This window comes from Epinephelus fuscoguttatus, linkage group LG2 (assembly GCF_011397635.1).
Source record: "Epinephelus fuscoguttatus linkage group LG2, E.fuscoguttatus.final_Chr_v1".
NCBI lineage: Eukaryota > Metazoa > Chordata > Actinopteri > Perciformes > Serranidae > Epinephelus > Epinephelus fuscoguttatus.
This window is the reverse complement of record NC_064753.1, coordinates 29566156-29592105: the sequence shown is the minus strand read 5'-3', so window position 1 is coordinate 29592105 and position 25950 is coordinate 29566156. Positions and strand designations below refer to the sequence as shown.

Sequence of the window (25950 nt, the reverse complement as noted above, 5' to 3'; positions counted from 1 at the left end):
AATAAAAATAATGTATGACTCTGGATAATATGTGCCTGTGTGTGTATGTGTGTGTGGGTGTGTATGTGTCTGCGGGCTCCTATCCCAGGTCAGGTCTTTAGCTCTGTCTCGCCTCTTCCCCAGAAAGACATCAAGACTGCATCTTGGTAGGGTCATTTGGCGGTGGCGGCTCCATTATTTTCTACAGTTGTCATTTTACACGGTGAATTTCTGGCCTGCTGCAGTCGCTCAGAAATGCTGCTGGCCCCGGCTAAGACCTGTGATACCGCACTCACCACAAGGCACACACAACAAAGGATGAGGAAAAGAATAGGCCACAAAGGACCATTTATAGTCTATGGTATTGTTGCAGTAGGAACATAATGGCTCCGGTGTCCAACAAGTCTTGAGGTTTTGTCCATATGTGAAAGAGGTTTTGGTAATGCTGCAGTTTCTAATGTCCTGCTGTTTGCAACCTGGAGGGTTTGATAAGGCGGGAGATTTCAGCCCAACTTAACAGTCCCTGGAGGACCCAGTGAACAGTTCTGGATCATTGAGGGTTGGAAACCCGTAAAAGTACATGATGTCAACACAAATGATCTCAGCAGTGTGGAGAAGAACATAAGAACTGCGCGCTGTGTCAGAAATGTGTCACAGCACTGAGATGGTTATCCATTACATACTCTAAAAATTATGACATTTTCGGCACATCTGGGTCTAACTGAAGACAAAATTGTGATGTTTTGCACAATGTATTTAAACCAACATGAGGAAGAAATCCAACTGTTTAGACTCAATGCACAAACAGGCACTGAAAGGTCACATTTTGTTGGTTTGACTTGTTTCCCCTCCAACAAAAAACAACTCATCTTGAATAATGACAGCATATCCTTTTATTAAAAACAAACAATAAACATCAAATTGGCACGAAGCCCAGAGCAGAGTTACCTCACTATTTTTTTCAACATAGCTTAAGCCCCTTAATTTAATTAAAGGCCTCTCCTCCCTCTGTTTTAAACAAATGAGGTGATGCCCTGGCAGTACAAATGGGACTGGAATAGCTGGCCATCTCTGCTCTGTGTGATGTTGAGGACGACTACTATAGAACAGATGCCAGCCTTTTGTGGCTGCTACTGTTGATTCTGCTGCTGCCTGCATTAGCCTGAGCAAAGGGAGAGCTCCGGGTAAAAAGAGAGCAACAGCCTGCATGAAAGGAACTGTGGGTTTACCGCATGGCTGGATGTACTTAACATTTAAATGGTTCAAAACTAGCAAAAACTACTGGAAAGCTGCAGACTTATAAATAACATTGCAACTGGTTACAATAAAAATACAAAACAGATGAGGCGCTGAGCTGTGAGGAGCTGCAGCCATGTTAAAGTGCAGTCTTTGTCTACGTCGGGGCTGGGACAGATTGTTGAGGGGTTTAGTCTGAGAGAGGGAGAGAAGACTCTGAGGGCCACAGACCACAGTGATGACTGACACTTGATACACAAAGCCCTGTATTGTGGTCAGAGAGCCATTGCCTTCAACTTGCCACATACCAGGTGTGTGATATAACCAGAGCCAGTTCAGCACATTATCACACATAAGTGGCTGTTTAGGGTCCTGCAGCTGTTAAAGCTTCCAATGAAAACTTCAAACATATGCAATCATATACTTTCCACCACCAAGGAAACGTGGATGAGATTTTACCAATAGTTTAGCGATCTTGGAAAGTAAGAGTTGCTGCTGTCAGATGTCACAGAGAGGGCTAAACATGTCATTTGCTGTATATACACTACATACGTTATACGGCCAAAAAAATAACCAGACTATTATATGACTTTAAGTTGGCAACTGGTAATTTTGGGAAGAAGTAAAATGTGTCGTGGCTGCCAGCTGCCTGAAAGAAATGAAGCAGTTTTCTCTTTAAAATAATCATTCTGATGTCAAAATGTTTTGGCGAGCAAACATGCCAACTTAATCTGTGCTTGTATCAACGAGTTTACCCTATTCTTTTTTTCAACGTGTGGTCAGGGCTGACGCAGTGAAGGGATTTCCCCTGCTGGCTCAAAAATGTAATATATGGTATGACCGCATTGTTTTTGTTGTTTTTGCAAATTAAGTTGTTTATCCTGATTTTAGTGCTTTATAAATAAGCTTTAATTAGGATATTTTTAGGTTTATTGTTCCTTTTTTTAATGTAGAAAAAAGTTTTAAACAAATTATATACTACGGCAATAATGTGCAATAAGGGGCACAGTGTTTTTGTCCGCTGAGAGGCGTTGGTTGCGTCTGGTTGCTATGATACAGAACACCCACAGAAGTTAAAATGTCAGAACAAGGTAGAGTACCTGTTCTGGATAAAGGAAAGACTGAATGACGTAGGAAGAGAGGACTGGCCTGCCAATCTGTGTGGATTAATTAGCAATTTCTCCTCCATAGTTGTTGTTCAGTGCTGTGATGGTTGGTTTTTGTGGTATTTGTCCTGCCCCTCTTTCACTGTGATTGGACAGCTGGATAAGAAGTGATGAGCCTAGCTTTTTAACCAAAGTTGAAAATTTTTCAGGTCTCAGCGACCAGAAAAAAAGGCAAATGTGCAGCGCTCAGCACAAAGTAGATGCTCAGCCGCTTGTCAAGCTGATGGCAATTGGAACATCGTGTAAATACGCAGCGTTTCAATGGAAAAAAACAAAACAAAAACAATTGCTTGCCGTCCCCTGCAGTTGGCTTTTCAATAGCGCAGTATTGCAATATACATGACAGCCCACATGCGGCAGATCATATTGTTCTCAAAAGCACACCAATTGTAAAAAAATATGCCTACTAATGATAAATAATTATGTATTTAATGATGAACTGAAATATAACAAAACTGATTATAAGCATGTTTTGGACGTAGGCCCAAGTCATGTCATTAAACCTCCAACAAGGCATCAGACTAAAAAACACTAACACCAAAGTCAAATTTTTCACTACTGTTTAATGAAATCTTAAAAATCATCCAGATTAGGGCAGTGGTCATTTCATGTCTAAACCTGACCCCGCAAACCGAGCAAACTCCAAAACAACTGCCTGCTGATCTGCTCCACAGTCTACCTCACTCTTGTGTATACTTTTCTTTCATCTCTTATTTGAACAATCCCAGGCCATATGGCTTTGCCTATAGCCCGGAGCTATTTACAAAGGAGAGAGTGAAGGAGTGTCAGGATTGGCAATGTGTTGCCTAAATATAGGGCAGGAGTAGGCACAATGCACAGGGCCGTCCGCCACCCGCCTCTGCCCAGAATACACCCTGTGGGCAGAGCAGCAGGCCTCCGGCACATGTTCTGCGGCCGGCCAGATTAAAGCTCTCTTTACAGCACTGACAAGGCCTCTTTTGGGTTCCCTCGCCCAAGAAGTTGCAAAGACTCTGCTATCTTTCTACCTCTGCTCTCTTCCTCAGTGACTCACGACTCCACCGTACTGGCTCATAACTTTGCTGCTCAGCCATGTGCAATCCAACAAAATACATGTGTTAGCAAACTTTAAAGACAAAAGACTGCACAGGCAGGGCAGATTATTGTGGGTGGCAGTTTTCCACTACAGCTCAGAGTGCATTGCTATAATTTTAGTTGTGGGGTGGAGAGCTGCATGCTGAAGTCATTTGAGGGAGGGACCGGTTGCTTGCCAGCGGTCGTGGTCAGAATGGGAGGGAAATAATGTGTACTGTTACATCTTTTGTTTTCTGTCTCTTTATCTTTACCTCGTCACAGCAGCGTGAATGTTCTGGGGGTTTTTTGCGTTCTGAGTCTTTTATGGTTCCCTTGTGCTGCACACCTTTTTACATCAGCCACATGCACTCCCTCTCTCTTCTCCTGGCAGGACAGCCAGCCTCCCCAGATACTGCATGTCCTTTGCTACTTCTCTGTGTCAGAGTGATCAGTAAAAATTTAATGACACTATAAAATAATAAAAGTGCCATTAATTTATCACAGCACTTGATGCGTGGGCAGTAAAGAAGCATTAGTTCACTGAATATTTTCAAGCCTTAAAACAAAACCCTGATGCGGTGCGGATAATTTACGGCCCTATTTCCAACTATGATTCTAATTCGCAGATATAAATTACCAAACTTATAACCAATAAGTATATTAAGCCCAGTATATAAAATTTTATGAAAATTTGCAGTAGCATATTGCACAGATAGTCTGATATTAATTAGCATAGTTAACACAAGGATGGGTGGAATACTTACCGTAACTACCCCTTTATATCAGGTATGTAAAATGATAGCTCGGATTTAATACACTACAAAAAACCACATGCTCCTTTTCATGTCAAAACTACCTGAAAGAATTCTCCAACAAGAGCTTCATTCAGTCTTTTCCCACTTGTTTAATGCGCTGATGTTCACTAATCACATGACTACATGTGGCGGAGAAAGAAGTTCAACACTGAGATAGTTATTAATGAAATTCATTGATGGATGGGCCCTGTTCTCTCTCCTTCTCAGCCCAACATGATGCTTAATGATCATGAGTTTATAAAAGGACTTGATTGATCAGGAGGGACCGCCGAGGCGCAGAAGAGGGACGAGATGACTACTTTATTACAGACATACAGTACTCACGAACGCTGTGTCTTCCTAGTGGACTGTCCATGGAGCATCTGAAGCAGCACCATTGCCCATCCAGCTAATCGCACATCAGTCACTTTGTCATCGGGCTGCTAGCTTCTTTCATTAAGAGCAATAATGTGGCCGGGTGATGAATACGGCTCTGTGTGCGCGTGCATGCGTTGCTTTACGCCGAATGTGACACCCGAGAGAGGCACCACACTCCGTCTTGTCTTTACAAAGCGTCCTCTTGCCCAGCAGGGACCACCACATATGTCATAATTAGAAAACACTTAAGTAAGCAAAGGGCCGTCAGACGGACAGGCTCTAATCACAGGCCATAAGCAGGTAGTGGTTAATTGTATATCAGAATCACTCAGCTGGCCATAAATAATGACTGCTCCTTCAAGTATGATGGCAAATTGCAGTGCTCTTTCTGTCTCTCTCGCAGTCCTTTCTTTTGAGGAATAGTTCTTGAATAAATAAAAGCATGAGGAAAATCAAAATACTGTGAAAGGCCGAAAATGGACTTGAACTATCTTCATCCTTCAACTTGTCATCTTTTTTCAGCTCTAAAAAAAAAGGTTATACAAATGAAATTTAAAAAAAAGACAGATTTTTAAAATATTTTTTTTTAATGTGCTGTAATTTACTGACAGCTGTTGTCGCCAGCATGATTTCAATTGTCAGGGAAAAAGACAACAAAATAAATCAAATGCAGCCGTGAAAATAAATATTTTTACTTGCACTGCTTAATTTTTTAGCACCTTCTCCCTTCAGCTGGGGGGGAGCAAACTTCCCTGCGGGCAAAAATTGAAAAAACAACAAAATGGTGCAATGCATTACAAAGAAGGGGCTAAAAAATTAATGCGTGTGTTGGTGTCGGTGTGTGTGGCAGGGGAGCTGTTAGTATTGTGTGTGGACTCTACCTGAGTATGTGCTCAGTCTGCATGTGATAGGCATGTTTAGAAAAGAAAGAGGCAGAGGTCAGAGCAGACAGTACATCTTTGGCAGAGACTGAACGCTCACCCTGGGAGTAAAACAAATGCTTTTTTTTCTGAATGGTGGCAACATGCCTGCTTTTAGTGTCATCCAGGCGAAACCTAGGGGGGGAGAGATTATTTGTATCATGCAGAGTCAAAGTGTCCATCTCCTAGTTGAGTCTTTAGAGAGGAAGACAGCCCTTTGCTAATGCCCTGTGTATTCACTGAGGAAGTAGGTCATTCAACAATGGAGCCAGCAGCAGTCGGCACTCTCCCCTTGCATAATACATTAAGTGTAATGTGCAGCAACTATTCAGAGGCCCCCCGAAAGCTGTTATTTTATTCTGTAAATGCACACGGACATGACATTTAATATTGTCACGGAGTGCTGAATGACAGGGTTTCATTGTGCGTCAAGTACAACATGATGCCAAGTTTAATCTGAGCACAAAGCGACATGACAAACGGGAAAACACGGTGTGTTCTCCAAAGCATGAACTCTGAATAAATGATGGGCGCTGAGCTCTGGGCACTGTAGACTGGAAGGGAGGATGTAAGGAGAAGATTACAGAGGAAAATCTGAGCACTGCAAAGAGGGCCACGGCCCCATTGTGTGCTTCGGATCACAAAGTATCCTTCTGTAAATCTATTTACAGCACCCCTGGCCCTCACTGTCTCTCTGCCTCCTGTCATCCATTATAGCAGCTGCTGAATAGAGAGATGAGAGAGGAAAAAGCTACATCTAGCTCATGTCAAAAGAGCAGCTCTTCAAAAGAACCTCCATTTACCAGAGACACTTTTTTTTCTTTTCAAATTTTCAGATTCTGATGGGGTTATTTTTACAATTCTATCACTGTAAAAACGTGTATATGTGCTTGTTTGTGTACCTGACTGTTTGTGTTTCCTTGTAGGAGAGGGCACATTTTGAGAGCATCGGGCACCACCTCGGCAAGCTGGGTGAGGAAGGGAAGATCGGCCACAGAGTTATTGACCTCACCAGGCCAGAGGACCTTGATGGTAAGGACAAATATTTGTTTTTCTCTTTTGTTTTTATCGAACACAATTTGAATTGCACATCAAATGATTTTATGTTTAACATTGTTGTGAATTCTACGCTAAAGACATGATGTTGAGTGGATTCTCTATAAAATCTAGACCAGGGGTTCTCAAAGTCTTAATGACTGAGTGCCCATTTAGGGCGTCAGACAAGTATGACAGAGAAGTGCACAGGAAGTTGTTGGATTTGGGATTGGTCTCATAATGGCGTTTAACGTTACAGTCCTCAAACACCGAATTCACCTTTTTTGCAGATAAGCCAGATCATTTCATCTGTTCCCTGAAGTACAAGGCGTTGATCCATTTTTCCTGAAACCTCCTTATCCCCTCAACCATACAGCGATTATTCTGTGGTGGCTCTTCTATTTCACTTCCACGTTAAACTGCCAGGTTGACCACCAGGGTCTCTAACTTTAGCTAATAGCATTAGCATTGATGACAGAACGTCCTAGCTGCAAGACTCGCAATGTGCCACTTATCATGAGTGCTATATCGTAGGCAACTGGACTTGTTTGAGTGTCTTGAAGATGCCAAGAAACTCAAGCAAGTCCAGTTGCTTACGATATAGCACTTACGATTACCATGACCATGACCTGGACAACTGAGAACCTTCACAGACGATGTGCCAGTAGTTGCCATGCAACCAGTGGCTTTCTACAAGTAGTCATTCCTAGCCTGACAGACGCAAAAGGTCCAGTGTGTAAGATTTAGGGGGATACATATATATGTATATATATATATATATATATATATATATATATATATATATATATATATATATAAATACACAAACAAACAAAAATATATATATATATATATATATGGGAAGTACAGCGTAGGTCCTCTTCCACAGAGTCCGCCATGTTGTTCCTACAGCAGCCCAGAACGTTGGTCCCGTAGTTCTCCTACACGTTTAGCAAACGGGAGAAGTTTCAGTTGGTTGCAATCTCCAGCCCTTACCAACCTAATCCTACACACTAGACCTATGTAAGCTACTGAAATTTTAAGTATTGGAACGGACTGCAGATGATGAAAATATAATGCATGCATTTCACGTCACGTCTCTGAGGGCTGCCACTGGGCGCACTTTAAGCATCTATGCTCCAGGATAATGCTACACTCCGAAAGCAAAAGGAGTTTTGATAGCTGACAAAGCCTGCTACTCCATGAAGCTATGCGTCTCAGTTTTAGATCGCAGAGCGTATGGGTGTGTGCAGAAACATGTGCGTATGTGTGAGGGAGATGTGGGGGTTGGGATGAATGCCGTTTGAAATGAGCCGTAGCTCTGAGGTTTTCACAGGTAGGTGAGCAGAGGACAAGGGTGCCTGAGGACAAAGCTGGCTTTTTTCCAAGCTCGGCTCCTGTTGCTGTTGTGCTTGTTTGAGGTCCTGGGCACAGGGGTGTAAATTCGGGTTGCACCAGTGTGACAAAGCGTCATCTCCCTTTGTGGTGCTGGCTCCTACACAGGAGCAAGGAGTACCTCAGCGCACCAATGTTTGTCCGACATAAATATTTGTGGCAGTTTCCATGGTACTTCGGAGCCACAGCAAAGAGGAAAATGGTTCTGACTCATCTTTGATGCCTCAAAGACTCTCAAGGCAGAAGGATAGATATTTCTCAGGACAATGTAACCCATCAACATCTTTAAATAGCATCTCACACACATTTCCCATCAGTTTTAGAACCAAACACTCCTGTTTAATTGGTTCACATAGACTTTTATAAAAAAAAATATTTTTACTCCCCATAAAAATGTTTACCAACACCAAGGCAAATGTCTTTTTATTTAATTATGTCTAGTTTCACATCACACCCAATCGTGACGCTGACAAATAGAGGTGCATTTAGTGGATTCATTGACATGTTTCCCATGTGAGCCACAGCAGCAGATCCCATCCCACCCGTCTGAGTCCTCGGACAGATGTGTTTCCAGTGCTCAATCTCCCAGTGGGAACCTTCTCTCTGTGGCTACTGTGGAGTCGGGACTGAAACAGAGCGCACACCAGGGCAGTTGTGTCCTTTTAAGTCCTGCACAGGGCCGAGGGAAAGGCTTGCGCCAGACGCCTCACATCAGTGTTCCCAGTGGGCTATGGATTAGGAGCAAGCAGAGGTTAGAGGAGAGGAGAGGTCCTCTTCCCAGGGGGAAATGGCTGGGAGCCAGGGCACTACGCATAACTCAAAACGCACAACTAGCATTTCTTCTCTTTCGCCACAAATATATCTGTCTGTCTCTTTCGGCTTCACCAACAGGAAAACACATACGGCTGAATGATGTGAAGCGGGGTTTTATGATGTGAACCACAAAGTGTTTACTCTTCTGAGAACATGTTTACTTTTGAAATCCTTGTTGTGAGGATTTTCTGCTCCCTGAACCAATCGAGGCTTGGCTCCCTGACATACCTCGATATATAGAAACATACAGTATCCATCTAATTGCAGCTTTTTTGTGCTCCATTTACTAGCTTGGAATCTTTAATTTGCTGATCTGCATGTCATACAAAGGTCGTGCAGAAGTCAGGGTTAAAACCGGGCTAAATTTGGTTGGCAAGTTAAGGTTTTTTTTTTTCATCAAGCTTACATATACAATTGTTTAAATGGCTTTTAAAATACTATATTTAAAAAAATATAAATTGTGGTAATCTTATACGTATACAAATGTTTACTTTTCAACCAAACTTGGTTATTTTTTTAACCCAGACATCTGCCTAATCAATGCCTAAGCCTCTTTCCCACTGCACAAACAAACCCCACGAACATCTGGCTTTTGTATTTAATGAGAAAGGTTACAATTGCTATTCACTTGGCACTGACACGGCAGTAGCCACAGGTATTTATTGGCTCCAGCTCTGATCGTCTCTGATCAGTAGTGATGGATATACGACATCCGGGTGGATACGTTAATTTTAGCCCCTTTTCTGGGACGATACAATGTTGCGCCGCCACAAAATAACATCTGTCTCTGTCTGAACAGCTCTAGAACATCATTCAAAATATAGCTGGCACCAAGTTTGAAAGAGAGACTGAATAAGTAGGCTAACAGATATAAAAAATAAGCACTATAACATTTTTTCCCACTGGGCTCCACGCACTTTCTGCTGTTTATTAACCCTGTTTTCTGGCGCATCTGTGACGTTGAATGGGACACAAAAAAAAAACAAAAAAAAAAAAACAAAGGCATACATGTCTACCTCAGAGTCCTGTACACTGCTACAGTATACTGCCAATAGGAAAAGAGTCTATTGCCCATTTTTTGCGGGTTTCCCGTGTTTAAAAAATCCCACATACATGGGCTACTTATGAAGGAAAAAGGGTTTTACTTTAAAATTCCTAACTCAGGTCGCGAATGTAGGTCTTTTTTTTTGGGACCATTCAGTAGGAGGGAAATCAATTTGGAGTCTCCTCTGTATTCCTTAACACTTTTCGTCAGTAGTTCAGAGCACACTGCATATAGTTTGCCATTTCCTGAAAAGGAAAATTACTGGGTGTAGCTCCCAGCCCTTACATAGGGTGTGAAAGCCCCTTGGTGTGTAGCAGCTTTCCCTCCAGAACAGAGCAGCCACATTGAGCAGACCCAGCGTACAGCCGACTTCTGTCATCAAAGCAGTTCACAGAAAGCTTTAGGTTGCTTAAGCTAATATTTGCAAAGCATGCAGCAACCAAAGTCCTAACGACTTGGGGGAAAAAAAAAAAAAAATTGGCACAGGAATGGAAATAGATAGGATTTCCTTCATTTTACAAAGCCACGAGCCACACGCATGAGCCCACCACAAATTCATTAGGTCTTTTTAAGCTGTGAAGAAAACATTAACAAATACCACAAAGGCCTTGGCCCAGCCAGGCCCTTTGTTCATTCACATATGGCAGTATGGAGTTGCTGTGTAGCTGAGGTTTTGTGTTTGTCTAAACCGCCCCCATCACTGAGGGTCCGCAGAGAACAAAGAGGTTGTTGAGAGATGTGTGGAGGCAGGAAATAGAATTAATCTAAACGCCTAGTGTGATAATATCAACCGTAGAGTAAGAAAAGATGAGGCTATAGCTGAGCAGTGTCTGTAACAATGTCCTGATGGAATAGGATGAGAAGAACAGTCGTGTTGCATTGTTGTTACACTGATGCGTTTCTTTACATCGGTAGCTCCGAGCTGTTTTATATGACTTGATTGTTTGAAGAGGTTTTTTTTTGTTGTTGTTTTTCTTCCACTGTGAGGCCGTGGGAATCAAGACTCTGGCTTTTATTGCTGAGGAGTTTTTTTCCTAGAAGAAAGCTCAGATGAGGAGGCTCAGACATAATGATTTATCAAGTGACAACAACAATAGCTGGAAAGGTCAACACAGTCAATAAGAAAGTTGTGTTTTTGTGAAGTTGGCAAATTTAAATTTACCCCCAATAGGACTAAATTCTGTGTGTGTGTGTGTGTGTGTGTGTATCTCCTTTTGTATGAGCAAAGCTGGGATGTTGTGAAAGATTAGACTCCACTTTTAGGCTAAATGCATATGAGAGGGGATAGAGTAGACAAAAGTTAAAGCCGTAGCCTGCATGTTGAAACAAGTCGGCCGTTTGTTCCCAAGTTCCCATGTGCGCACACACACTCACACACTAACTCAACACACACATAAGTGCTCCAGAAAACTCAAATCCTGACTCGAAAAGGAGAAAAAAAAAAAAAAGGATTGACATGTTATAATAGGGCTTATATCACTTGTAATTTGTAATGGTTTAATTAGCATGCTATGAGCTCAGGCTAGAACAGGGGCACTGAGCGCTGTCTCCTGTCTGTCCATACACATTAATCTCGCCTGATCCCGCTCCGAGGGAGAGGCTCTATTGTCAGTAGTAAATGCCTTCAGTCAGAGGTGTTAGATTTGATCCCAACAGGGAGGGCTTGGCAGGTTTGCGTGATTGTCTCCTGCTCACTGAGGCTCATCCTCTTGAGCGGATTCCTGGGTGACATTATGTGTCTGCCCGCAGAACAAAGATGAGTAAGGAGGAGAAAGGAGAGGGGGGGAGGAGAGGGGACGGCTGGGGCAGCGCTACCCTCTGGCTTGGTACATGGTCGAGTCTGAGCCTGCAGCTCACAGGTGCGATAGGCTTTAGGGCCTCACTACATTCTCGCTCTATTTCGCTCCCTTTTTTCCTCCTTTGTCCTTTTCTGCTCTCCCTTCACCATTTTTTATACCCCCGACCCCCCCACCCAATATACACACGGACACAGACACACACACAATCACTCTTTCTCACTGTAATTCAAGCTGCTCATCTGCAGTGTTTCCAGGAGAGACAAATTAAAAGGGGATTCTCATATCGCTCTGTCACACTTGAGCTGCGGGCCTCATGAATCACAATAAATTCTATTAAGCAGCACTCCCTCTGTTTCGCTCCCTCCCCAGCTACCACCCAGGGGGGCTGCCCCTGTCACTGCTAAACATCTGTGTTTATTTACACAATCACACACCTAACTAACTGATTCCTAAATGTCCTGCACCTCCTGGAAAAAAATGTTAATGCTCATTTGCAAAATGTCAGAGCAGTGTTGTGATTTTCAGTGAAAAGGCAGAGACAATGTTGCAGTAAATTGCATGTTGCCGTTTCTGGGGATTTGCTGAGACTGGCTGCTAATGTGCAGGATGCCTCTGATTAAGTCATATATATTATGAGGGCTGAATAAGGGGCAGGATTTATCTACCCATGAAGCCTTGCATGGGCTTATATTAGAGACAGTCATTCTCCCAGCTCTGTACTGTCTTTGTGCTGTAATCAGAGAGATTACAGTGAAGACTTAAGTATTATTTCAGGTCAAAGGTCAAACTGGCTGCTCTGAGTCAACTTGATACCTTCATCACTATGTTCTTTACAAATCCACGACCACACCACCTGCCTCAGTGCGGGTAAAGATGATGTAACGCCACTGTTGTTCATTTCAACGGCCCTCTGTAGCATCAGACAGGCACTTTTCTATGTGCCATCATGGGAGAGAAAAAACCATGCCTCATCTGGTTTCCCTCCAATGAACCAAGTCACGTGGCTGGTTTCCTGGCTAACTACGGATGTGGCACTAGCTGATGGCAGGCGGTTGTTTTGTCCCCCCTCCCCATAAGAAGCTCACCTCTGCCCGTATGCATGCACACCAGTATATAAATTGCTGAATCAGTGTCAGTGATAGAGTAATGGCACGGGAGGCATCGTAAATTACAGCAAGCGATCCCGGGGCGCAGACACTGGCTGTCGTGTCTGAGTGAGCGCTGCGCTCCTGAGCTAATGAATACCTTCATCTGGCCCCGGCAGTCAGCAGATTGCCCCGCGTTGATGGATACTGTCAGCCCTCCGCCACACCACATTTCATTGCACAATAAACATGGTTGTCAAAACCAAACAAAGTGAAATCAATTCATCCTGTACAGTGAGTGCATGCTAAATGAAATTAACGTACTGTGTGGGGTTGGGTGGCAGCAAAGGTAGTGTATTATTTCTGAATTCATGATGGCTTTAGGGCCCAGAGCCTTCTGGGAGGGGAAAGCTAACAGGACAAGAGATGGTACCTGCAGAGTTGGAAAAAGTATTTAAAGTGACACAAAACACCTGAAACATTCAGATTAAGTAATTTTGTACATGCTGTATGTGTGCATGTATCTATGAGTATTTCTACAAATAAATTAGTAGGTTGTGTAGGCCACGAATTATTATAGTGAGAAAGGGTTTTGCAGATTAGGCTTTTCTCTGTAAGCATCCTGACACAGATGATCATATGGAACAAAAAGGAAGAAAAAAGTATAGTCAAACTATATAATGAACTATGTGGTGAAAAAAAAGTCAAACTTAATATTTGAAAATAAATAAAACAATATTATGACAATCAAGGACTTTCAAATAATTTTATAAATAAAAGTAATTAACTGCTATTTTAGAGATATTAACACTGATGTATTACTGGACAGGGAATTTCAATTAGCCCAATATTTAAACTTAAATAAAACAACTGATAAAAAGACAAACCCTGACTAGATATAGACCTAGTGACTAGAAACTCCTTCTACAAACTCTGTATCCAGTGTGGAACAAGGGAAGTAAAGACAGAAGTTCACTTTCTTAAAAATTGTTCAGCATGTTTCACCACAAAATCCCAGACTTTCTCACGCTCCTAAAAGACAGACTCCCCTAGCAGAAGACTGGCAGGAGAATATGTACATCACAAAGCAAGAACTACTGCAATGCAAGACTATTTTTTCTATTCTTTTGTTTTATTTAGCTATTAATTACTTATATTCCATTGTGTATTGTGTATCTAACATATAACCTTTTGCTTTGGCAATATGTTTGATCCATAACATCATGGAAATAAAGCAAATTAAATTGAAATGTAATTATTTTTGCCCCTAAATTTAAATATATCTTTTTTTTTTTTTTGGAAAGATATTTTTTGAGGCATTTTTAACTTTATTTGATAGGACAGACAAGTGTGAAAGGGGGGAAAGAGAGAGGGAGTGACATGCAGCAAAGGGCCACAGGCTGGAGTTGAACCCGGGCCCCTGCGGCAACAGCCTTGTACATGGGGCGCCTGCTCTACCACCGCTCTGCCACCGACGCCCCAAGTTTAAATATATCTATACATTTATTTCATTTATATACTTTTTTCTTCTTTTTTATAACTTGTATTTCCTGAAATCAGAAACACAGAAACATTAATGATGTGACTGTCACAATTCACTTCCATTTGTTCAGAACTATAAGACAATAGGAGCTTTGGGCAGCAACAAGTGCAGCGTCACAGTGTGAAAACACATTTCTCTCTGGCCTCCCCGATGAAGGGAAGCCTCTGCGGATCATAAATGTGGCTGTTTGACTGTTGAACCTGAGCTGGTGAAAATTGATTTGGGGCCATTGTACTGAGAGAAACAGGTTTCCTAGTGGGCAGCGCGACCTCAAACATTCTCTGTAAGCAGAAACCAAAAACCACCTTCCACCACCCCTTCATCTCTATTACACTGGAGGTGGCTGTGGGCTCCCTCAGTACAGCATCTGTGTGTTTGTGAGTCTACATACAGTATGTTGCCTGTTCACTACTTGTCTGCTATAATACTTTTGAGAAGAAGACACCCTTTTGCAAAGTGAAGACACTCAAACTCTTGAGGCTGAAAATGGCACAGCAGCATCTTCAGTGATTAGAGCAGAGTGAGGTTTCTGTGGATTCGGAATTAATGCCTCTGCACAAACCCTCCATTACTCATTAGGAGTTTGATTTTGTTTATCAACTGAAATAATAATAGAAATCAAACCCCAGGTAACGTGTGCCAAGGCTGCTTGTGGAATGGTCTAATGAGAAGGCTTCACATGTGGATGATGAAATATGCATGAGTCATCCCAAGCTTTCTTTTCCAGATTTGAGATCATTAAAGATGTATCGTAGCATATGGAAGGCTTTTTTTGTCTTATTTTTCAAGCCTTGTTTATCAACATGTTTTTGTTTGTTTAAATATTCATACTGCTTTTATTTAATTCTTTCACATCTTACATATAAAAGGAAGCAAATGCGCATGCAAACAGAAATCATTATCAGTCTGATGTACAGTTTAATACTGAGAGAAACTCTCTTATGCTGATTGTGAATGCCCTGATTGAGAAACAGCACTTTGCAGAAGCCGCACGGTCTCTCGTTGCAAATGTGGAGAGAAAGCGAGTGAGAGAGAAGGAAGGACGGAAAAGAGAGAGGAAGGAGAGGAGGGGGAATGAGGAATGGCGTGCTTGAATTTATTTGTGCATATGTGTTAAAATGTACTGGTTTTTTTTAGAAACTGCCTCAAGTCCCATATTTGTTATTTATGTTGGCATTCTTGCACTTTTTATGAACACTATGAATGTCAAATTGAAATGTATGAGGAAGAGAAGTGTGAACACTTGCAGACAAAATATTTAACTGCCACTGAAGTCCAAGTCTTCCTCCTTTGGTGTTGGAAAGACCTGAGTATAAGTAAAAGAGCACAGCACCTCCTCAAACTGACATTGTATTCGCTTTTATAGCACATAAACTATAATCCTGTCAAGTCAGGTATTTCACTCAATAGAAAGTCAGCCCCCTCTATGAGGGTCCATAGCCCAGCACTCATCTGAAACAATGTTCATGATGATGATAGCAGGGATGACAGCAGATGAAGGAGAGTTTGAACATGGCTGGTCATTTAATCAATGTCGTGCCTTGCTCTCTCTGTTTCGTCTCTGGCTATTCCAGGGTCCAAGGAGCTAAATGGCTCTGAATCTGCAGATAAACCTCAACCCTATTATTGTTGGCCAACAGGAGGCGCTGGATCTACTGAGGCAAGAGTCTTTAGGGAAGCCAGAGGACGGAACAACAACGAGCCCCACATTAAACGGCCAATGAATGCATTCATGGTGTGGGCTAAGGACGAGCGGCGCAAGATCCTCCAAGCTTTCCCCGACATGCACAATTCTAACATAAGCAAGATTTTGGGTAAGACCTTTTAAATCAAATACACTCCAGTCTGCTAACACTGCGTAACTGCTTTTGTAAAGCTACCTCTACACTCCAGTGTCTTATTATCCCTGTTATTAAATTACTATCTCTTGTATCTGCTCTTATATCACAGGTAAATGAAATGAACAACAACATGTTGTCAAGTACCCAACAGCGTTCTTTGTTATCTGTTTAGCATCTTGAGTTCCTGCCTCTGTACTCGTATCTTTCTCTCTCCTGCTCAACAGAGGCATTGAACTCTTTGGCAGTTAACAACAGTGATAAACTTGTAGGTTACAGCTAAAAATTAAAAACTAAAGTTCTTTAATGACACACTGTAGAGCTGGAAAACATTGTTAATCAATCAGACCTCTGTTACACCTTTCAGACTCAAGTGTTTGTACATTTAAATATGTGTTAATTGTTCTAAGTATAGCAGATTTTAAAGTAGCTAGCATCTGAAAGAGGAGGATGTGTTATCTCATTGGCCACTGTGCATCAGGTCACCACAGCATACAGATGGATTTATAGCCCATCACTACCATAAGTGTTTGTCATGAAAAATGACAGAGGCTAAATGGGTCTAGTCCCCTCAGCATTGGAGTCCATACATCAGAGCTGTTAAAAGTGCTGTCATCCAGCTCCTAGTAGGGCACAGAGCTGCAGTATTTACTACACTAGCTTGTTCCTTACTGTTTAACATCAAAGCGTGTCTCTTGTCGAAAATAATGTGCATATGCAGGGCTATCAAGAGGCTGGTGTGGTACAGAGGATAAATTATGATTTTGCTGGAAAACCTCTACCCTTATTATATACAGTTTAATATAGGGCTGGGCGATATGGCTTTTAAATGATATCAAATGTTTTTAGACTATATCACAAAACATGATAAATATCTCAATATTCTGAAATCTCTACACTTATGTCGACTTCTAAATACAAAACTACTGAATAAAGCACTGTTAAAATAAAATTAGAGTACCGTTACAGTAAAGTTAAATGAAGTACTGTTAAATGAAGTTTAATAAGTACTGTTATTACTTAGTTAAAAAAAAGTATTGTTATATCAAAGTTAAATAACTTACTGTTAGAAATTAAGTATTATTATAGTGAAATAATAAATAAGAGCATATCCACTGGTGATCTTCTTCTGAAACACCCGTCTCATCTCGGGCTGGAAGTGTTATGTTTTTGTGGTGAACTTGAGGCTTCCAGTCAACAGTTAGCAGTTAGAGTCTAGCAGAAAGTTGAACCCTTACAGCAGCACGTTTAAACATGGAATTTTATTCACTGTGAGCAGAAATAACTAACAGCTCTCCAGTTCATATTTCAGTAATATTTGCAAGTCGCACCGGTGCTCCATGGTAGCAAATTGTCACTAAATAGTCGCAGTCCACAGCCCTGCAGATACAAAAACACACACCTCGCCCGCTCACACTATCTCCCAGGAGAGAAATGACTAGATGGGCAAGGGACTGTGTGTGATGTATCACTTTTGTGAGTCTTTTTGTGTCTGTGAAAGGGAAAAAGCAGAGCCAGAAAAACAAGTCTCTTGCTAGTTGCTTTAAAAAATGACATAATAATACTTACTCGTTGTTTGCAATAACGTAATTTTATAAATCCCACACGGAACAAGCTGCAATTTCATCACATATAATCAATATATTGCCCACCCCTTGTTCAATAGTTAAGTAAGGTTTGGCTAAAATATAAGTCTCTGACTCTAAAATCACTATCAGTTATTAAAACTGCTTTTTCCCCACCTGTGTTGAAACACTGAAATCTCTATGTACTGTGTTGTGTAGGTTCTCGGTGGAAGTCCATGTCTAACCAGGACAAGCAGCCATACTATGAAGAGCAGGCCCGTCTGAGTAAGCTCCACCTAGAGAAGTACCCAAACTACAAGTACAAGCCACGGCCTAAGAGGACCTGCATCATCGACGGCAAAAAACTCCGCATTGGAGAGTACAAGCAGATGATGCGCTCACGGCGACAAGAAATGAGGCAGTTCTTCACTGTGGGGTAGGTGCGCAGTCATTGATTCCACAAAATAATCACACTTACACACTGACAAACTCACAACATACCAACTGGACTGTAGCTTTTTACATCCTTAGGTGTTCTTATCACACAGCGTAAGCACCATTTCCAAAGGCAAGGATCGAGTTAACCTTTACTGTATTGGTTTTAGGACAAGGGCCTGACATGCACATTAAAATAAAGTGTTTTTTCAATAGCTGTGATTTAATAATTTTAGACAATAGCAGTCTGCCAATGGAGCATGAAGTGCAGACATTATTACAGGATATATGCTTTAAGTATAGACTTACAGAAGCCTGGAGGGCAGCAGTCTGAAGCTTAACACTTTAATTTACTGTGTGTGGTTAGCAGGAGAGCCCTTCTCCAGGTGTTCCCATGTCAGTCATAAGCTTCAGCGGCTGGAGTATCAATCATCCAGCGCAGCAGCAGACAAGAGCAGCGCTAACCACGTATTGGTTTTATGTCACCAATAAACTGGGTAGTGTTTCTGAACAGCTCAAGACGGGAGCTGTCAGGAGAACCTCTCTTTTCCCAAATCATTTTCACAGAGCTGCTGGCTTAAGGCAGACTGCTGCGGGAAAGCCTTAATCCAACCATCTCAGTTTTAGTGCTGCAACAACAAAAAATATATAGTTTTTTTGAGACTATTCTGAGCAGCACTTCCAGCAACACATGAGCATTCTTTCCATTTATTCTTTTATTGTACTTAAAGGGCGAAATTTGTATCAAAAGTCATTGGAAATAGTGTAATATCTTAATTTTTCCTCTTTCTCCTACATCCAGACAGCCACCACAGATCCCCATCACCACCAGCGCCAGTATGGTCTATCCCGGGGCCATTACCATGGCGACCACCACACCCTCACCTCAGATGACATCAGAGTGCTCGAGTGCCTCAGCGAGTCCCGAGCCATCCATTCCCGTCATTCAGAGCACCTACAACATGAAGCTAGAGCCCAACACCATGGCGAACAACAGCGAGCCGGTCAACGGCGAGGACGAGATGGACATGTACGAGGATTTCGAGGACGAGCCCAAATCAGACTATAGTAGTGAAAATGACACACAAGAGCCAGTCAGCGCCAACTGAGACCTCTGGAACGGGAGAGGCCAATAGAGACACAACACTCATACGGGAGGACGCCCAGAGGGCTGGTCTGATCTGAGGGAGCGAAAGAGCAAAAGAAAAACAAAACTACACCACAAAGGTTTAAAACTGTACAAAAAAAATAAAAATAAAAAAAAAAATTAAATAATAATAATAACGATGTATCATTTAGGAGCCAGCATGCAGATGTGGCTTCATCAGAATCAAAAGCTATTTGGTCTTAAGTGTTTCTTCAAGTGTGTGAAGCAGTTTGGTTGTGGTAATTTAGATTTTTTTTTTTTTTTTTCTATTTCATTGTTCATTTTTTTTCATTGTGATCATGGACATTTACACAATTAGGTCAATGCCTAGAACAAAAGACGGAACTTGAAATTGAACGTTTGATATGAACCTATAATTCTTACGGTCATTTACCTTGTTTTTCCTCTTCAATTAGATGATTTTGATATATTGCATAACTGTTCAAGATGGGGATAATATTCTCACTCAGGTATAGTGTGCCAGCCAACAGCTTGTGAATGTTTTTAATCAATAATTAATTATTACCAGTACAAAATATCTCAAAATTCATATGGAGTGATTCCGACTTATTACAGAGGGAAATTACACATTATTATTATATTATTATTATTATTATTTGTGTTTTGTTGTTATTGTTATTTCACAAACTGCATAATTGAGTGCAGAAGTGCCAAACATTTCAAGTTGTTTCTAAAGTCTTTTGGGAGAGGCTTCGTGAGTCTTGGACAATCTCTTGATCTCTTAATACATTTTCATTATCCAGTCTTTCTTTAATTTACCCTAACAGAATAAACAAATGAAACTCAGGAACTTGGAGGCAGCAGGCTCTGCGGGAGGTTACAGTAGGCGATGTCTTTGGGTGGTAGCTTGAGATGCTATAGCTGTTCTCCGGGGAGCCCAATGCAGTGATCATCAATGAAAGCGGCCAGCCCTTTCATTTCCTCATCCCAGTCCACACAGAGCACTGTGGCGTCCTTAACTCATTTCCAGCTCTGCAACCCAGTCTGAATCACCAAGTTCTTAATCAGAGTGATTGTAATCAGGCCAGAATGCTAAAGGGCCAAAGGCCTCCAATCTGTGGGATTGGAACAGCAGCGAAAGGCAGCTTTGGGGGCATTACAATCTCAAATTGATGTTGTACAATGTGTAGCTACATTGCGTTCTGCTAAACGCTTTAGCCCCATTTGGACGGCAAGTTTAAAGTCTTACGTCTTAGAACTTCATTTTTTTTTTTCGAATCTTAATTCTTTTGAGACATTGTAAATCTTAAATTGACACTAAGAAGTCTTAAAGCGGAGCACGGCCATTGGGTTGATGCAATGAGTTGATTACTGCCGTAGTCTTAAGAGGAGTGACTGTTTGTATTTATAAACTGAGGGAAAGGCTAAAATCTTATGGTTGTTTCTTAAATTACCTCATCAGGGGTAACTTAAAACACTGATTTTTGCATTAGTGCACTTAAATCTTATTCTGTCACCCTTGAGCCTTATGTTGTTATTTTTTAATAATCTTATCAGCGACTGGAACGCACTTAACTCTTGCATTTAAAACAGGACAGCATGCAATGACTCTAAAACAAGGGGCACAAAGTCTCTGTCCTAATTTCAGCTAAAAAGCTCACAAGTGGTGACCTTCTGGAGACTGCAGCAAGATAAAGCACGGCCTTGATGTTGAGACTCAGATCCTCTTTACAGGGCAGAAGGTCTAAGTGGCTCCCCTCCCTGCCATGCCCTGCTCTGACCCCTGCCCGTGGCAACCTCAGCACCCAGGGGGCGCCATCTGGCTCGGAGAAGGAGAAAACACCAGGGAGGGACGGGAAACAATAAAAATGGGGTGTGTGTCCCTCATTGTGCTCTCCATCAAAGTGCTGGTGGTAAGGCCTCAACAGGGCTCCCACCCTGGCCCAATCACCAGGCACTGGCGAGCAGATGGAACAAGTACATCAAGCTGTGGGGGATTATTAAAATGACTGACGACTGGGTATCATCTGAAATACAGCATTATTAATGCATGAGTCCAGCTATTCCCCTCCCTTGCCCTTGAACCTGTCCATTTCAGAAAGAGCACAGAGCTTTTTGAAGGATCTGAATGGCTGGTCACTGGCTTTAACTGGTCACCATCCCCACTGCTGGTCACTGCATTTTTCTCCTAGCTCTAACTGCTACAGATGGCTCTATATATCTCTTATACATTATCTTCTGTGCTCTAATCGTATCTGTGCTGGCTTCTGCTTTTCGGAGGCATTTATATTAAGTCTTGTAGGTTTTTTTTTTTAACCACCCCATTCATAATTCCTTTTTTTCCCCCACGTCACATCTTTTTCTACATTGTTCTCACGCTGAGGTACAAAACATTTCAAGGATGCTCTCTGACAAACAAACAACCCCCCCCCCCCCCCCAAGTGGATTTCCCTCCAAGTCAACCTGTTTGGTATTTTTAAGCTGTTTGCTCCTGTTTGCTGGTGGTTAGATTGATTTGTATGTGATTGTAAATATTTTCATGACCACGCCACACTGCTTTAGTTGGCTGGTAGTTAAAAAGGACTCTTCACGGAACTGAAACTTGACTGTGCTTATATAGCAAAGAGAGAAAAAAAGACAAAAAAACACACAAAAAAAATGAGAGAAAAAAATGACAAGAACTCACGAGGAGATGATGTTTCATAAGTGTTATAAGCACTGGATATAAATTGTATTTTTATCAATTCTGATTAATGTGAAGCTGTTTGAGGAAAAAAAAAAAACACCATGAATGAACAAAATTCCCCAGTTGGACTCAAGTGGGTTTGCTCTCACAGTTGCCAGATTTGAGTCAATTTTCTTTTTTTTTTTTTTTTTTTTGTCTACTTATTTTGTTTATTTATGCAAAGACTCATGTGATGAATGAACACTTTGTTTAAGCTTCAGGGCTGCCTAGGGGAGAGAGACTCAGCACAAGAAAGTGAGCAGAAAATTCAACAGCAGGCTCGGTTAGCCGTCAAACACCAGACTTCAGACTTCAGTGCATTGTACATTGTATTTGAAACTGTAGAGTATCAACATATTGTATTTATTATCAGCCATTGCTGGCTCTAAAACTGTCAGTAAAAACAACAACATGGACAATCAGAGATAGAGACAAAAAAAAAAAAAAAAAAATCGGATGAATTGGAGCTAAAAAAAAAAAAAAAAAAAAGGTTTTCAGTGAATTCACCATCTCATTTAGATTTTATTGTAAATATAACATAGGAAATATATTTTTGTTCATTAGTGAAGTATAAGTTATGTATTTGGCTGTTCTATTTTATTTTTTATGTTTTATTTTTGTACGTGGTTTCATGTTTTTAAAACCTGACAAGTCACTGTACCTCATGTAGATGCTGAATTTTTTTTTTCCTGCTTATTGGAAGAGAGCAGTATTGGACCTGAGACAGAGAGAAGCACCTCACTGCGCTTACGGATTATTCAAAGAACCAATCAGAATAAAAGCTGGTTACATTTGTTAACACAGAGGAGCCATTACAAGTAAGGTACTCGTTTAAACAACAAGCACTTGACGTAAAAGACTTATTAAATAATTAGTCTCCAATCATGATACAATCTAAATGACATGCTGTATATGCTCACTTGTGTTTTGTGTTTATTGCAGCACTCATGGTAAATTTAACATGAGGAGCTGATATCCTTAAAAAAAAATCTGCATGCATTTGGCTTGCATTCACATTACCACAATAAAAAAGGCGTTTTTTTCATGATTGTTTCAAACACAAGTGACACAAGTTTTTTTGTTGTTTTTAAAAGGTGGGAGCGTGCAAATATTTATTTGTTTCAATGCGCAGACACTGTGCATTCTTCTTAGTTAATTCTCTCCTCGTCATCTTTTTGTATGTTGCTGATTTTTTTTTTTTTAAATGAACATGTTCACGACTATCCAGCCATCTGCAAATGTAGCCCTCACAATTGTTTTCTCTTAATCCACTTGCAAATGGTTTGAACGAACAACTGAAGACAAAAGCTCGAATGCTGTTTCAACATTACTTACTGTAATTTGATTTTTTTATTTTTTTTTTCCTGTCTGAACTTCGTGATGTATATGGTGGGAATGTTCTCTGTGTTAATTTAATCAGCACAATTCACTGACATGCTGGACTGACATGCTAGCTGCTGTTCAGAAGTGTAAAATTTGTTGTTCAGGGCAACATTTATAGTTGTCTTTGGTACTTGCTTTTTAGAGTTGTCTCTCAAGCAACACTGTGTGTGGCTCTTCTATCACTGGAGCCGTCGTTTTGAAATTGCTGGCAGCCTGATACAATTTTCTGCGTAGAAATCTTTTTTGTTTTTTCCTTCCTGGCAGGTACCTAGGCCCACGGCAAGTATTGTTTGGGTGTTATTAGAGAAAATGAAATACATAGTGTCTGTTGCTGCTTTTAAAAAAAAGTTTATGTCTGAATATGTAAATAGTTTATCATAATATCTTGTACAGTCCAATGTAAAGTTTTTAATTCAACTTAAAAAAAAATGTTGCCATCACATTTGTGTTCACATTCTTCTTTATACAGTACAAAAGATCCATTATTTGCTAGGGGTATTATTGCTAAAAAGAAAAAAAATGAAAATGTTATTAATTTTTTTTTTTTTTTTTTAATGTTTGTTTTGTTTTGCTTGGCTTCAAAGTGTACACCAGCAAGTCTTTGGTTTCCATGTGCAGTATTGACGTGAGGTAAACTTAAGGTGAATAATTTTACAGTGGTGTGTGTGGAGAGCAGTCTCCTCGGCTTTGGTAGTATTAATACACTATATCAAGTAAAAACAAAACCAATGAGTGACACATTCGGGTGCGTCTAGGCACCGCAGAGATGTGTTTACTGTATATGATTAAATTATCCCCACAGGATCAATTCAGGCATATTATAATGTAACACCATTTTCTGTATGTCTCAGTCCATTGTAACAATGCAACAGTGGGATGAATAACTGCCTGTTTAAGCTCATTTACCTCAAGAATTTCCTCCTTTTCTGTAAAAGAGACAGAAATTGTGTTACAGAAAACTTCTCCCATCACTCCATCTTTTGTACTGCTGTTGACACTTACAAATTAAAGAGACATTTTGTTTTAATATCTGAGTAATTATTTTTATTGTGGACGGATTCATCGTGTTATTTCCTCTGGTTAAGATGTGAGACAACAACAGGGTTGAAAAAGTATTACTATTATAGTTATAGCTTATTTTAGTCCGTTTCGAGATGTTTACCCGTCACATATTCAATTTTGTACATCTTCACACTCTCTTACTCTGTCAGCTTAGTGTAAATAAATTACTATTAGTACTACACATTATGAAAAACTTTTGATTTATAAAAATCTTTCACAGTAGGGTCATATACACACTTACAGGTCAGTTTTGTCTGGAAGTATAAACATCTATACTTGTCTATAAGCAAACAAAAAGTTAAATCAATTACATTATTTGTTGTATATTAGTCTAATATTAGAAGAAAAACTTCTAAATCTTAACAAAATAATTATACCTATTTATACCTGAATATCAATTATAAGCGTAAGGTTTTCTATATTGTACCATAATATAATACCATCATATAATATTTTATATTACAATATCATCTTGCAAATGTTGCTGAAGGGCTACAAACACTGAATTTAGATCGTTTTGAATAGTTTTCATTAATTCCCCCTGACCTGTTTATGATGTCATCACGGCATGACAGAGACCACCTGCGAGAAACTTTTTGTGCCATGTTTCTAAGAGCTGATGATTCACATTTTACAGCACATGAGTTTATTTTACTTGACATTCATGAAAGAAAACCTGTTCACTAGTTTGATTTCTGTACTATTTGTTGCTTGTTCTGATCACACACTAAACTTACAATGTGGTCAAACACAAAGCTTGAAGCCTGAATGTAGACTATTCTCTCTTTTGTGGAGAGACAGTGTTCTGGTAATTTATTGTAGCCTGACCCATCAGCAAAAGTACATATTTCATGGTTACCACACATTTTTACCAATGAATTGTCATAACTATTAGCTATCATTCAAAAGCCATACAGTATTAGATATGCATTTACCAGGCATTTGTAGATAAGTAAACTGCTAGTGGTTGCTAACTTTACTCGCCCATTACACATTCCTGCCACCAACCGGCTGGATACGTCTACGTGCATCAAGTGGTACAAGTGATGTTTCAGTGATCACAAAGTGCAGCACTAGATTTTAGCCCAGTAAAACAAGGAACAGGAAAAATGACAAGTAATGAATTCCATGTAATCTTAGGCATGTTTGGCATTTTTATGAACACATTTTAAATCACAGCCAAAACTAACTGTTGATTCCAAACAATTTCCAAGCTTGGAAACCAGGACTTTCATGAACGTGGGAACCCTGATATTTGTGCCTGATAATACAGCACTTAAAGGAAGGTTTCACATATTTTCAACTTTATTTCCATCTGTTAGTCATCGTGCTGCATCTGCGTGCCTATGAGGGTCCACAAGGCTCAGTGTGACTTAAATTTTGTCATCTGCCCAGTGTTCTCTGTGTCACTGATGCTAGCTGTATGATGCTAGTTTACGTCTGCCATTCACTGGCCATTTCTGATATCAATAGATGTCACAGGAACTAGAGGTAAAATCTGACTGACATTTGCTCTTACTAGTTCAACCTATGAGGCCTGTGCTTCAGTATGTACTGGGTGTTCAGACCAAAACTGGTACTGGCTTATATGAA

At 40.6% G+C, this 25950-nt stretch overlaps 1 protein-coding gene across 8 annotated transcripts in view; it reads left to right on the top strand.

Annotated features, from left to right (window-relative positions):
* The window catches only part of sox6 (SRY-box transcription factor 6), a 150425-nt gene extending 126103 nt beyond the window's left edge, over window positions 1-24322 (top strand). For 6 of the 8 annotated variants that reach the window (XM_049561367.1, XM_049561336.1, XM_049561360.1 and 3 more), the window contains 4 exons: window positions 6453-6558; window positions 15816-16055; window positions 17864-18080; window positions 18882-24322. In XM_049561367.1, coding sequence (XP_049417324.1) covers window positions 6453-6558; window positions 15816-16055; window positions 17864-18080; window positions 18882-19188 — 870 coding nt within the window. In that variant the 3' untranslated portion in view covers window positions 19189-24322. The remainder of the gene's footprint in view (window positions 1-6452; window positions 6559-15815; window positions 16056-17863; window positions 18081-18881) is intronic. The other 2 variants (XM_049561383.1, XM_049561376.1) reach the window with 1 other exon arrangement.
* Window positions 24323-25950: the final 1628 nt, after the last annotated feature.